Source organism: Balaenoptera borealis (genome assembly GCF_965194805.1).
Source record: "Balaenoptera borealis genome assembly, chromosome: 9".
Classification (NCBI taxonomy): Eukaryota; Metazoa; Chordata; class Mammalia; order Artiodactyla; family Balaenopteridae; genus Balaenoptera; species Balaenoptera borealis.
The window spans coordinates 44,105,125-44,119,832 of record NC_138873.1 but is presented as its reverse complement, the minus strand read 5'-3'; the positions used below and the strand labels follow the sequence as shown (position 1 = coordinate 44,119,832).

At 38.5% G+C, this 14,708-nt stretch overlaps 2 protein-coding genes across 2 annotated transcripts in view; both read right to left on the bottom strand.

Moving 5' to 3' along the window:
• Positions 1 to 3,353, bottom strand: part of FAM162B (family with sequence similarity 162 member B) — a gene marked incomplete at its 5' end in the record, with an annotated part of 13,363 nt that extends 10,010 nt beyond the window's left edge. The window contains 2 exons of the mRNA XM_082406081.1: positions 2,619 to 2,730; positions 2,879 to 3,353. Of these exons, the coding sequence (XP_082262207.1) occupies positions 2,619 to 2,730; positions 2,879 to 3,353 (587 nt within the window). The remainder of the gene's footprint in view (positions 1 to 2,618; positions 2,731 to 2,878) is intronic.
• GPRC6A (G protein-coupled receptor class C group 6 member A) overlaps positions 3,285 to 14,708 on the bottom strand; it is a 34,716-nt gene continuing 23,292 nt past the window's right edge. Inside the window, 1 exon segment of the mRNA XM_082406307.1 lies at positions 3,285 to 14,708. Coding sequence (XP_082262433.1) covers positions 14,413 to 14,708 — 296 coding nt within the window. The 3' untranslated portion in view covers positions 3,285 to 14,412.

Genomic DNA, 14,708 nt, shown 5'->3' with positions numbered 1-14,708 from the left:
ACAATTTGCAGTAATATGAAGCGGCAGTTTATAAATACATATAATTAAAGAATGACTTTTGAGAATGTATTCAGCAGTATTTTTTATCTTTGTCAAGTTTAAATAGAATGTAGTCACATAAAAAAAGAATTCCAGGAAGACAATTTGCAATTCTTCTTAAAAATGAAAAATTTTTTCTTTAACTTTCCACTAGTTGAAAGAACACAGAAAACCAATATCTAGCCTGCTTTCCTCAGATTTTAGGCAGATTAATGTAAGTTTTAAGGTAGTTGCAAACAGGTGAATTTTAGCACATTATTAGATTATACTTGTTGTTGACTTTTGTTCCAGATGGAACCTGAAAGATCTGATCTTTTTTACCCATCCATCTGGCTTTGAACAGCTATACCAAATTAGTTTAACACTGAAAAGAAAAGAAAAAGTACAGTCATTATTAAATATCATTAGTGTAAATTAGTTTAACACTGAAAAGAAAAGAAAAAGTACAGCCATTATTAAATATCATTAGTGTATGGTCCAAAAATTATAGGTCACTTAATTATATGTCCATTAAAAGCATAAAAGTGAAAGCTGTTTATATTGTAAATCTAACACTTAGCTTAGGAGACATAGCTCTCCTAAATAGCAATGCTTTTAAAAAATTATAGAAAATAATAAAATATTCAAATACTTTCATGTTTTCAACCCAAAACTACAATACTTTTCCTAGGCACCTTGCTCAAAGTTAAATTCTTCTGTTTATAATATTTCTTTTTATTTTATTTTATTTTATTTTGGCTGTGTTGGGTCTTCATTGCTGCATGCACGCTTTCTCTAGTTGTGGTGATCCAGGGCTACTCTTTGCTGCGATGCGTGGGCTTCTCATTGCGGTGGCTTCTCTCATTGCGGAGCATGGGCTCCAGGCACGCGTGATTCAGTAGTTGTGGCACACAGGCTCAGTAGTTGTGGCTCACGGGCTCTAGAGCACAGGCTCAGTAGTTGTGGCACACGGGCCCAGTTGCTCTGCGGCATGTGGGACCTTCTCAGACCAGGGCTCGAACCCATGTCCCCTGCATTGGCAGGCAGATTCTTAACCACTGTGCCACCAGGTAAGTCCTATAATATTTCTTTTGACTGTGATCCTGGGGAAATTATTTCTGTAAAGTGGTTCTCTTCACATATACAGCCATGCTAAAATGGATCTAGGTTCTCTTGACAAGCATTAATTTACAATAATGCAGGTTTTTTAAATTTTTGATTACTCTGTTGTGTAGCACTAGAATTCGAAATCCAAAAACACTGAGGATGGTCTTTTTAAGCTTTTCTGGGGCTAATTTCTTCTTTGGGCTAAGTCTTTAGTTTAGAGGATATAAATCTCAAGGAAAATGAAATTTGCTTTATAATATTAAAAAACATCTTCGTGGTTGAATAAATGCTGAAAACAGAATTCAAATTCCATGTTATTTCAAATTCCATGTCCATTCCTCATTAAATAATTTGATATAAGAAAGGAATAAAAATGTTTGAGAATTCATTATTGAATGAACATTTCCCACCATATTTTGTTTTCCATTTATTTGAGATGCTTTTGGTAACTAATAAATTCACAATCAATAGAAGTGTAGGCAATATGCACAGAACAAGATGTAGGCCCAGTTTCCATTATCCATTCTAATAGGCATTGATTACATCATATAAATATAATATTTGAACATCTGAAATCCTTATTTGATTTTATAGTTCTACTCTCCCCTTTTTTTGAGATCAGTTTAAAAAGTAGTAGATTGATTTTATCCTTAGTTTCCTTCCTTTCCTTCCTTCCTTCCCCTTGTAACCACTGCCTTGTAAAGTGCCGGGAAGATTTTTGGGCTTTGCGTAAACTGAAGCTGTAGAAAGATGGTTCTTACAGGTTACATTTACTTTTTTTTTTTTCTTAACATATTACATTTACCCTGGAGTTGAAGTTGTCAGCTTAAGTTTTATCAAGCGAATCTCTGTCCTGGGTTTGGGATGATGAAGAGGCCGGCGACGCTGATGCGCCGTGGGTCCCAGTCCGAGTAAACCCGTACTCAGAGGGCTGCAGGACCGCGTACACCAGGCATCTCCCACCCAGAAGAGGAGGTCACATGGATGTGGCTTCTTCCCAGAGACTCTCTAGCCACCCCACGAGCCATGATGCTTCCTTGGGTGCTTCAGGGAGCCGCCCTCCCCCCGCCTCCCCTCCCAGGCCAGAGCCCCTCTCCCTCTCAGCCACCCGGGTGCACGCAAGGACGGTGCCTTCTGTTGGGCCTAAGTATACTCCACTGTCTCATGGCCCGGAGCTCGCTGGGGGCGGGTATCTGAGCGACGGTGGAAGTGCCCACTGAACTTCTGGATTTTCACCCGACTTCAAGAACCTCTCTGTAAGCTTAGCTTAGCTCCCACAGCCCAATCATGGAGCTTGGCATTTAACCGCACTCGGGGGGCGTGGGTAAATTCCTTAAGGTGGTAGGTATTACTGTGAAGACCTGTGTGGCTCCGCGGCCGCCTCCGCTCCAAGGTGCGCAGAGGTCGGGAAGTGGATGGACCCCGAGTCCCCCAGGCCCGGCGCCGACCCTGCCGGGCGCACGCGACCCGGGCCGGGCACAGGCCACACTTACGGAATCCGAGGCGGGATCTCCTCCATCGTTGTGAAACTCCCGGTCCACGGCAGGATTTTCCTGTCGAATTGCGACGGCTTGCGCTCGGCGGGGACCCTATGGGCCTTTCCTGCTGCGAAAGCGACAGGGATGTACGGAGGCACCGAGAGACCGACGGCACAGAGACCAGCTCACGCTCACGCCTCCGTCCCCCAGCCCCGGCTCCTCGCCTGCCCCTCCGCGGACCCCTCCCTCCCAGGCCGTTCCCAGTCCCTGCTCACAGGAACCCGGGGGCTCCGAGCCGCCGAGGGCCCCGCCGCCGGAGCACTGGGGGTGACCGGGGGGCCGGAGAGACGTGACGGGCCGCCGCGCGGCTTCTGGGGGCGCTCCCGGGGCGCAGCGGGGGACGCGCCCCGGGCGGAGGCGCAGGAGGCGCCCGACGGCGGCGAGCACGCTGCGCCCTGGTCCCCCGGCCGCAACCCAGCCGGAGCCAGGGACCGAACTCCCGGGACGCCTGCGCCGCCCCGCGCAGCTCCCAGGGGAGCCCCGGATGCGCAGCCGGAGTCTGTCGTGCGCCCCCTGGGCTCCCGGCCTCCGCCCCCAGCCGGCGACCCGGGACGGGGGCTGAGTCGGTCGCCAGGCGGGGCCCGGGAGCGACCTGACGGCGGGACTACTTTCCTCCTGAGGCAGCTCCGTGCCGCTCCTTTTAAAGGCGTTTCTTGGTGTGGAGTAGAAACGAGTTTCCGGCAGAGCTTTTTAGCTTCCACTGTTTGGTGCCCAGGAGAATAAATCTAAACCCTCTCCTCCGAAGAAGGGCAACAGTGAGGCCTTCAAGTTCAGGTCGCTTCAGATGTTTACCAAGTAAGTGTCAGGACTTTCAACGAACTTCTGATTTTCCCATGAAGAGGTTTTCTGAAGTTAGGTCCTCACCCCGCCCTCCACTCCCGTCCTTTTCTCTTTTCCAGGTAAAACCACCTCAGTTCCTACAATTGGTTTTCTCCCCCTCTTTATTTCTTAGACCACAAACTCTTCAAACTCCCTTCAAAGTGAGCTTTTTTTCTATCTTCCCTCTCAAAAAGAGGGGAGAATCCACTTTTCTCCGGTATCTAAATGGGAACAGGGACTCAGAGAAAGGGCTTGTAGGAAAGCTGGCTACTCTGAAGGAATCTACTTATTCTACTTCCTCATATTCCAGGGACAACAGACGCCAGCCGAGTTAAAATGCTCTCCAGGACCCAGCCCCAGGCTAGCGCGCCCTCCTCCCTACTGTCTCTGCGGTCCTTTCCCAGCACAGACACTGCCCTACTTTTAGTTGGATCCCCACATATTTTTTTCTTTCCTAACTAGACTGTCAGGCTTTTGAAGGCAAGATCTCTGTAACTCCGCGTCTTTCACATAATGGCGTTTTAACAAAAGACAGATTCATATCTCAGTAAAGAAATATGCATTTAGAGACACAATTATGGAAGGAACCATGAGCTTTGCCTTCACACTAAGGTTTAAACCCCTAGTTGGTGATTTAAGGGTTGCACAATTGTAAGCAAATCATTTAAGTCATTAGTCTTGGTCTCATTTGCAAAATAAGAGTTGCTTCCTTTCAAGTTCATTCATGCAACAACTACAAAAAAACCTACTCTATGCCAGCTACTTCTCAGAGCTGGGCATAGAGCAGTGAACAATGTCAAGTGGGGATTAGTAGATGAAGAAAAAAAAAGCAGGATGAAAAAAAGTAAGCAGGCATGGGGTGGACGCTATTTAAAAAGGATGGTTAGAGATGCCCCTCTAAATGTGCCTGGTACATTAATAACACTTCAAAGATGTTTCTTTCCCTTCACATTCTTTAACTAGTCCCCAAACACAAGGGCATTTTAATTCATGAAATCTCTTGTAGGGAACTGTAGGAGGCTATGAGCTCCCTAAGGGTGTAGCTGAAACATTGGCACTTAGTAGATACTTAATTTTAATCTGTTAAATAAATGAAAAAATGAATGAAAATCTTCAATAATGAAATAGACTCTATCTGGGCTAGTTTAAGGAAAGATTGAATACTTGAGGACATGCTGCATGATGAACAGAATGAATTCCTACCTGAAAAAGTATGTTGCCGTAGATAATATTTGATGGTTGCAGGAATATGCTACTTGAAAATTCTCCCATTATTCAAATGTGTTGTTTTCTCCTTTAATATTTTATTTTTCTTCACATCACTGAAAATACCCATAGAGCTAGAGAAAAACATCTGTGTGAAACAGCCAGTCGGTAATAGTTCACCAAGGAATATTAAACTAACTAAATAAGTTTATTTTCCTGGAGAGAACCAAATGTCAGGTATCTACACATGATTTTCTATCTCAAGCTTCTCTATCATTGCAGAACCACAGGGCAAGAGAATCGTGGCTTATGTCATGAGAGAAAGAACAGTTTGCATTCTGTTCTCTGTTCCTGATGCGATTAAAATATCACTATTCGTCAGTGTTCTACATTAAAAAAAAAAAACACAGTTGCATGAGAGATGTTTTCTTTAGCTCTAGAATTGGAACAACAACCAAAAAAAAAAAAAACAAAACAAAACAAAGACTCAAATCAACTTCTAATAGAAGAAAAGCTAATTATATTCCTTTCTTTCTTTTAAACCAGGACAGTTCATTTGTTCATTGAACAAATGTTCATTAAATGTCTCCTATGTGCTGGGTACTGTTCTGGGCTCTGAGGTTACAGCATAACAGGTAAGCATACAAAAATCTTTGCTCCTCACAGAGTTTATTATTAATCCACGGTGGTTTCAGTTTACACGTTCCATACTATGTTATTTCTCAGTCCAACGGTTCATCTAATTTGCATATACTATTTTCAGTTTTGTTCCTTCAAGGCTTGTTTTGATTAGTATGGTTTATGTTCCCATTTTCCTACAGTTAATTTATTTACTTCTTAAGATATACTGCTGTAGCTAGGAATAATTTTTAAATAAAGTGATTTCATAGATTAAGTGGAAAGTGTGGTAATTTAAAAATTATTATTATTTTTTATTGTTGAAAGCTAGTGTGTGCTCTGCACTGGGCTAAGGCAGGAAATGCAAAGATTACTGCAGTCCCCAAGAAGTTCCCAGTCTGGCTGGCACTATATTCCCTCATCAGGAAATGCCTTGCTCCCAAAGGAGGAGCTGGGAGGGACCTTAACTAACTTGCTTTCCTATCCCCTACTAGTCTGTCTGTAGGGAAAGTTCTAAAGTGACAGTTTCCCTGCAGACCCAGCTTACAGTGGCCTCCAGTGGTTCCAGCAACCTTATCAAGTGGGTGGTCCAGGCAAGCGCCTGATTACCTGCTAGGTACTAAGCATGTGCTGAGGACATCAGCAAAAGCTCAAAATGAGATCTCAAAAACCAAAAAAAACATCTATATACAGCTCTTCATGTTATTCCTTTTAAATCCCATTTTCATTGCTGTAGTTCAGTCTTTTATTCTCTCTCAACCATCTATTGTAATGACCTCCAAAGTATTTCCCTCTTCGCTGGTCAGTTCTTTCTCCAATCCTTTCTCTGCCTAGCTTCCAGAGATAGTTTTCTAAAACATAGATGTTATCGTATAAAACTTTCATGGTGCCAATCTCTTCCCTATTTTTTTTTCTAACCCTGCACCCCATATCCCTATCCACAGACTACAAAAACGACCCAGAAAAAATTTTATAATAAGGCAGGGAGGACTCTTTCAAAGTCTTCTGCTTTGATATTTTGCGTAGTCTGGTTCAAATCTATGCCCTTGTCATATCCCTAGACATTTAAAATGTCACTAAGCACAGGTAGGTAGCTTACATTGAATTACTCTGTGCTAATAGGGATGCACAACAACTGTCAACTAACATCACAGTTTAGTTCTGGCTTGTATAGCTGGGTAGGCACTGTGTGTGTGACCAGTGCTCATCAGGGCATGGCTGAGTTCTGACTGGTTGAGTTGCTTATTGTCCCATTGTTCTAAACATTAGTCTGAAAAATATATTCAGAAGAAACCAGGTTGGATTAACTGCTCCTGCACTGATCAAAACCCTTCATATTTTCTAATACATAGCTTGTATTCGTTCTAGAAATAGCAAATCTGAAATATATGCATATTTATGAAGTACTATTTATGCAAACTGCCCCCAGGACAGTGAAGAGGCATCTGCAATGGTCATGTCTCTCACATTCTTTGGCTGAAAGGTTATTTTTGTAGCCTACTTGAATGTCTATTAAGACTCATGTATGTCAGATTGTGTGTAATTGCTAATCATTTTTGGTGGAGCATCCTCTGGCTCCCATGATCAATTTCAAACTCCAAAATTCCTAGTAACAATCTTGTATGACAAAGTGAGGATTTTATGGTCCCCAACACTGAATTTGCTACAGACTTTTCACCCTTGAGGCACAATGATGACTTTATGTGGTTCAAATCTGTATCCTGCAATAGCCTTTTATGATGACTTGCCAGTGCTTCTCCAGCTCTGCGTCCCACGCCACCCTCCTCATACACGTATAGGGAAGTGGTCTCGCAAAATTAATCCTACCCATTATAAGTGTACAATATAATACCTTACTTATATAGTTACAATTGAAGAAGGGTTGTTATTTCATAATCATGATGTGAATGATGCCACCTCAGATTCCCTCAAGACAATTACCTCTTGTTCTACATGCCTTCATACAGTTCTTCAGTTTCTTTCAGCTGCTTGTCTCTCTCTTGGTTTATGTGGTCATGTTTTCTTGGAGACAGGGAACTGGCCTATTTGAATGTTTTCCCTATTCAGGAATTTAAAAAATCAACTTGTCAAAATAATTTTCTTTTTTCTCTTCTGAACCTTTTTACTTGGGGCTACTTATACCTATTTCTAATTTCCAATGTGAAGTCTAATAATATCTAGGCATAGCTAATTAAGAGGACAGAGTCTCAGGTGTTTTTTTTTCATATTTCTCCTTTCACAACTATCTACAAATGGACAATTATTATTTACTATTTATGATCATGATAATGAAGATTAACAACAGAATTTGTTAAGGATAATTGGCAGGGCACTAGTACCACAAATCATTTAAATTATCAGAGCTCTCCAACAAGAGGTCTGGGTTGGGTAAAAAACCCAAAATCTAGGGAAATTTTTTAAGATTAAGACTGTATAGCGTAGGAGAGAGAATGTTATAGAGGTTAAAAATCAGCTATTATTTGTTCATTATTCCTTCATTCTTTCATTCAACCAGAAAGTGTAGATTAAACACCTTTTCTCAAAAGCTTAGTACTACAAAACATCCAAGAGTTATCCCTGCTAGGCTGTCCAAAAATAAAGCATTAAAAATATCAAAAACAGCTGTCTCCTTGAATATATACTTGTTATAGGAAGGTCCATGTGTACTTTGACTAAATGCTAACTCTAAAACAAAAGAATTTATGACACTGACAGGGTGAAACATTGATTTAATAACAAAGTTCTGTTTAGATGATGCAAGAAAAGGTTAAATAGAAATGGAGACATAGGTACCTAAATGTTAAATAGTCTTTACTTCTGTTACAAACATCATGTTCTGAGTTTGAAGTGTTTCCTAGCTTCCTCTAGTAGTCAACTAAAATCTTGAAAGCTAGTTCATAAAAAGCTGGACTGCTCTAAGAGTCCATTAAAGCACTTGCTAGTTGTGTAAGTGTTTTATTAAAAAATTGAGTTATAAGGCCAGAAGGGAGTGACATGACATATTTAAAGTGCTTAAAGAAAAAAAAAAAAACCTATAACCTAGGATACTCTACCCAGCAAGGTTATCATTCATAATTGAAGGGGAGAGAACAAGCTTCTAGGGCGGGAAGAAACTAAAAGTGTTCATCAATACTAAACTGACCTTACAGAAGTGTAAAGGATCTTCCTTAAGTGAAAAGGGAAAGGCTACGACAAGAAATATTAAATGAATGAATAAATGGTGAAAAAGTTTTAAAATTTTTTGTGAAGATTTTGTTCATATGATTTATAGTTTGAATATTTAGGAAGAAAGAGCAATTTCTATAAGAGCAATTTCTATACTTTTCCCCAAGGAAAAACATGTATATAAGTTGAAAATGAGGGATTATTGCCCTGCCAAAATTAAAAGTTGTAATTTTTTTGGAGTCAATTTAAAAGTAACTTCTTTGCTCCTAAGAATATATTTTTACATTACCATTTCTTAATTACTTTATTTGGTAAACTAATAAAATATATATTTTAGTTTAATGCTTGTATTCATTAGTATTGAATTAAACAGAAACATCTATATAAGTGTTTATCATGAAGCTGTTCTAAAAGTGTTCCATGAGGGTCCTACTTCCTGTTATACTATTGACCGTAAATAAAAAGTTAAAATATAATTGCCCACTAGGTGGCAGCAGTATTCCAAATTGTTCTACGAATACACACCTACAGAATAGGGGAGTTTTCCTAAATTCTCATGATACATGTGAAGAGGATGAGTTCTGTCCCTGACCTCAACTAGCTCACAGTCTGTATTCTGCAGCTCAAATATATGTACTTTCTGTTTTTTTTCCTTTCCTTTTGGTCGTTAAAAATTCTAAGTATAGACTATTCTCAAGTATCAGAAGAAAAAGTGAGTTTAATATAGCCATTTTGCCAGTGTGGAGTCTGAGCTACCAAGTGGTTATGTGATGTGCCTGGAAGCAAATTATGAGCTTAGTGTCACAACCCCCAGCCCCCAAAGGTAAATCTAATAGACATTCTATGATAGTTTTTCTGCTAAAAACATATGTGGTTTCAGGCATTGCTTTTTTTCATGATTTTTCTCAGCCTCCAGACAATTAAATTAATTGTCAGCCTCCAGACAATTAAAACTGGATTAGATAGCAGCTGTGCTTTAGGGCATCCAGTTCACATTTATTACATTTACTTCATAGTCTACTTTCGCCCTAACTAGTGGCAATAGAATTGCAAGTTGATGGGAACAATCTTACTCTTATCATCTGTACATTTCAGTATACTCCATTATGATATTTAAATATATAACATATTATTAAAATAACATTAAAGGGAACATAGAATTATCCCATATTCTCACATCCTGAACACAAATATTTTCTATTTCTCTATGCTTCCTTAGAATCTTTATATCCACATTTATACTCTAAGTAGAGTACCCATAACATCTAAAACTTTTCACTTATTAGATCATAAACCATTTCCATTTTGCAGCTTAATCTTTATATTTAGTTATAAAGAAATGTTATAATTTATTTTATTTCTATGGTGGACGTAGGTTGTTTCTAACTTTACGTGTTGTAATTAATTACAGAATATATGCTGTTCGGGATGGGCTTTAGTTCAGATATTTTGTTTAATTCTATCTCTGAATATGTACTCTCATATTTTTCAAAACATGTGTTCTGAATTTGATTCCCAACTCCTGTCAAGAACCATGTATATGTGTGTTGTGTGTGTGTGTGTGTGCGTGCACACACCAACAGTTTTACTCTGGGAAGTTGACTTAAGGAAATAGTTCAAACACACAAAAAATGTCCAAGTAATCCAATGTTATGATGTTTCTTCGTATGTTAGCATAACTTTATTTTCTGTAACTAATGCTTTACTTTTTTTTTTCTTTTTGCATTTCTATAACCAAATAACTGACATAGAGTTCATTTGGGGTATAAGTTTTAGATTTAAGTCAATTTTCCCTATACAGCACTACAATTATCCCTCTCTGTTTATTAAATAATATTTACTTTCCTGAAATTATGTGATTCTTATTTTACTGAATGCTTAAATATAATATATAAATGAATTTATTTGGATTTTAGAATTCCATTTTATTTATGTTTGTTTTTGTTTCAATATTGCATCATTTAATTATCGTTACTTTATCTGGAAGAACCACTGACTCCTGGCAGTTCTCCCACCTTTATCATTATTATTCTCTTTTAGAATGTTCTTTACCACTTACTTTCTATTTTTATTATATAAAACAGCTTTTCATGATTTTCATTGCGATAATACCAAATCAGCAAATGGGCTGGTTAAGAAATTATTTTTCTTAAAATTTTTATTCTGAAGTAAAACATGCTCATTGTAATTAAAATTCAAACAGTAATAAAACATAGAAAGTGAAAGTCTGCTCAATCATGTACCCTTTAGAGGAAACTAGTATTACCAGTTAGATACTTGTCTTCCCAATCTTTATATATAGTATGTATACAAACATTATACTATTCTGCAACTGGTTTCCATCATTCACAATAGATGGCAGGGCCTTTTAGTAGCTGTTCGTATAAACTTACTTCACTTTTTCAAGTGGCTGAACAGTCTTTTATTGAACAAATGTACCATAATTTATTTAGTGAATTCTTTATAGACATTTAACTTGTTTGAAGTTAAAAATTTTTTTATTCTTATAAGGATTTTTACAAGGAATATCATGTATTTCTGTGTAGTTGAGAATTTATTTCTGAGGTCTAAATGTTCTATCAGGAGAATTGCTAAGTCAGAGACTGTCTTCAATTGTGATAGATATTGACAAACCAGGCCTCAAAAAGTTGTTCTGAATTACTGTTTCATCTACAGAATATAATAATTCCTATTTCCAAACTAGTAAATTTAACAAATTTTGAAGGTCCAAGAATATCTTTTTCTAGTTGGGTAAACACTGTGCGGAACACACCCTTTCCTCTTGTTCGGTATGTGTTTTTGACTGACCCACTGGAGAAACAGGTTTATGATTCTAACCTGATACTTGGATGGCTGTAAGATTATTTAATGTATCTCCTTAAAAGTTTAAGCATTTTAGGTCAAAGGCATGAAAATAAGTGTTGATATACAACTCTGGAAACCTTTTCTCTCCCTAATTTGCAGTGTATGTGGATTTGTATGGCATAGCAGCTAGTTGGGGTGTCTGAATTCACATCAACTTGGCCACCAAATAGCTGTGGACTTTCGGAAAGACACTTAATCTTACTGTCCCTTAAATTCCTCCTTGGTAATAGTTACCGACCTCACAAGAGTGTTGTGAAAACAAATAATAACTGTGATGAGGATAGTAATAATATTTTCGAATAGTGATTTATAGCTTTCAAAACACATTAATGTGCATTATCTCTGTAGATCTTTATAGTGACCTTATATGGTAGACAGAACAAGCATTTTTGTCATCATTTTTTCCACATAAGAAAACTAAGGCACAGTTAAGATGTGGTAACAATATCAAGGAATGTTTCTTCGAAAAGTTAATGTTACTACCACAGACAAGGAAACACATAAGAGTTCCTGGCAAATAGTTTCAGGCACTACTGTGTATGTATGGCATTTCTTCAATGTTCCTGAGGATGTTTACAATGAGGAAAAGACCAGTCTGTGACCAACTGTTTTCCCTCCGCTTTTCCCACCAAAACTCTTTGTATACGGTTATGGAGAAAAGTTTAATTACCAGAAAATAGAAATATGTGTGTGATTTATAAATGTGTACATGTTAAAAGTACTGTGACTTATTAGACAGCCATTGCTTTTGTATAGCAATTCGCCTCACCCATGCCCAGTGGAAATAGAATAGGCAAGTTTCCTCTTGCCTTGGTCACCACTGGAAGCCTTGGTTATGCATCTAACTTGTACTTCTGTTTTCTCAGCTTCCACTAGAGCTTCATTACAAGCACTGATTTGGGGCCTTGCACACTAGGTTATTAGGGATAGCCCCAGAACTCAGTACACACTGGCTCTTAAAGGAGAACAGGAAAAGGACCCTCTCTCATGTGTCTTAGCAGAGTGATTTGTCATTTTCTTCCTCATCCTGGAGGGTGAAGTGGTATATGTAAATGTGTATTTTTGTTTCTTTTTGAGGAGTAGAAGCAGATACTTGAAAGAAAAGAAAGTCCTGACATTAACAGATTCATGAGCTAAAGTTCCAAAATTTGGCTTATACTTTTAAAATCTACTGATCCAGTAAATGCTTTTACACTTCTTCTGGTTTCCACAAACAGAAAGCAAGAAATATCAAATCATAAAGTTCATTATGAGTGGAATGATTAACAATTTTTCTCTGTAGCTTGGACTATGTCCATAATAAATAACTCTCTTGGGGTATTATATTTCCCATGGAATCAGATTTACAGTGCAATGTTTGTTTCTCACTTGGGTTTTAAACACATTCAGTAATTTAACTGCATGATTTAGCTCCTTTTCCAGGAAAGAGAAACCTGTGAGCATGTACCTGACACTGCTTTGTTGGAGATACAGATGGGAAATAAGTAAGCAAAAATAACAGAGGTAAATGCTTTATTATAGGATAGGTTTAGAGAGCGGACAGACTATTTTTTTCAACTGATTGTAAGACATAACTATTGAGAGCCTTCTAAGTGGCAGAAATTCTGGATACAGAAATAGGTGAGTTAATACCCTTGTCCTGAAGGAATTCACATATTAATCTAGTTAGAACTATAGAATTTTAGATTTGAAAGGGAAGTTTGAGGTAAATTTATCCCATGCCTTTCATTTTACAGGTGGGAACATGTAACAAATGATGTGAGACACAAGTGTTTTAGTCATGATTCTTTAGTTTCAAATAGTAGAAATCCAAGAAAATAAGGTGAAGAAAAAAAAGGAAAATTTATTGGGTTTCATAGTCGTTAGTCTAAGAATAGTTTAGCTTTAGGCACAACTGGATCAAAGTGCTCAAATGATTGTCTTCCTTCCCTTTCCCCTTCCCTTCTCCCTCCTTCCCTCTTCTCTATCACTTGGCTCTGCTTCTGTTTTCATTTTGGCCTCGTTATCTCCTATGTCAAACAGGTTTCCTTCATGTGACAGGAAAGATGATCGTTGGTAGCCCTATTATTCACAAACCAAAATCAGGGAGGGTCTTTCTGTCCGCCCACCCCACGGGCAGAGAGGACTCAGAAGGACTCTTATGGCTCAGTCAGAGACACTTCTCCACCACTGTAGTGCTCCAGGGATGACAGTCCTTTCAGTGTCATATAGAGTAGACAATTCCTCAAAGAATTGTGAAGAGGGATGGAGGCATGTAAGGTTATACAGCAAATGCAGAAGGAGCCAAGACCAGAAAACAAGCCTCGCAGGCGATGAACTTTCCAACGGTACTGCAGGTTATGCCTGCTGAGGGCTCTGGTGCCCACTTCTCTTATCTGCCATGATGCCTAGAGCTAAATTTAGTACAAAAGCAATCACTATTCCTAGCTTCAATTTCAGTTATTATTTGCCTTGTTCCACTATATTTTCCTTTTAAAATGTTTATTTTAAGAATTCTATTAAATATATTTTCCTTTTTAAAAATTCACTTCAGATCTCTTTTTGGAAATAAGTGGTTGCAAATATAATAACTAACTTGTACCCTTCAACACTTCACTTTTCTTGTGCTTTTTACCGACCCAGGGGTCTTTTACTGTCAGTTCTCATGTCTATTCAGTGCCATGTAAGGACATAGCAATTTTTCTAATATGCTGGATTCCATTAGTTTTATATTGGTAACTCCCAGAATTTGGCTTCCAGGTTTTCTGTTTATCTGAGTATTTATAATGGATAGCTCTTTAGATGGGAAATACTCTAACACAGACACACTGGTTAATTGAAGACTGGATTTCACATTTTCAGTTTATAAATTTTCTAGTCATGCCTTCCATTTCTAACGAGCAAGATATAGATCAAGTTGACATACTTATGGATGTGAAGGAATGGCTATCTGCAAAAACAAGAAGATATTTGATTAATTTGTTTTTAGGTCTAGAATTCTCAAAATTCTATTTTCCTGTAACCTGATTTTGGCTGGAAATGTAATAAGGTACCAGAAAAATTATGTAGGAGCAGAAGTTGTGAAATGTAAGAAATTTCAATTACCTGAGATTTTCCTACAAAGGGTTCTTGATGTGAATACATCTACTTGCTGTGTTGAATCTTCCAACTCTTCACATTGATTTTGTGCTTGGCCACTCATTAAAGTAGACAAGCAGTCCATATATGAATTTATCAAGCTGTTTGTTTTTCTTACATATTCTCTAAGCATAAGTGATCCAGGGCGGAAAAAGCAGCTCCAGAGTGCTGTGGGCCAAGGCTTCCTCAGGCTTGTTGCTCTGACATCTTCAACTTGCAGATTCCATCTCATGGTCTGAGATGGCAGCTCCATTG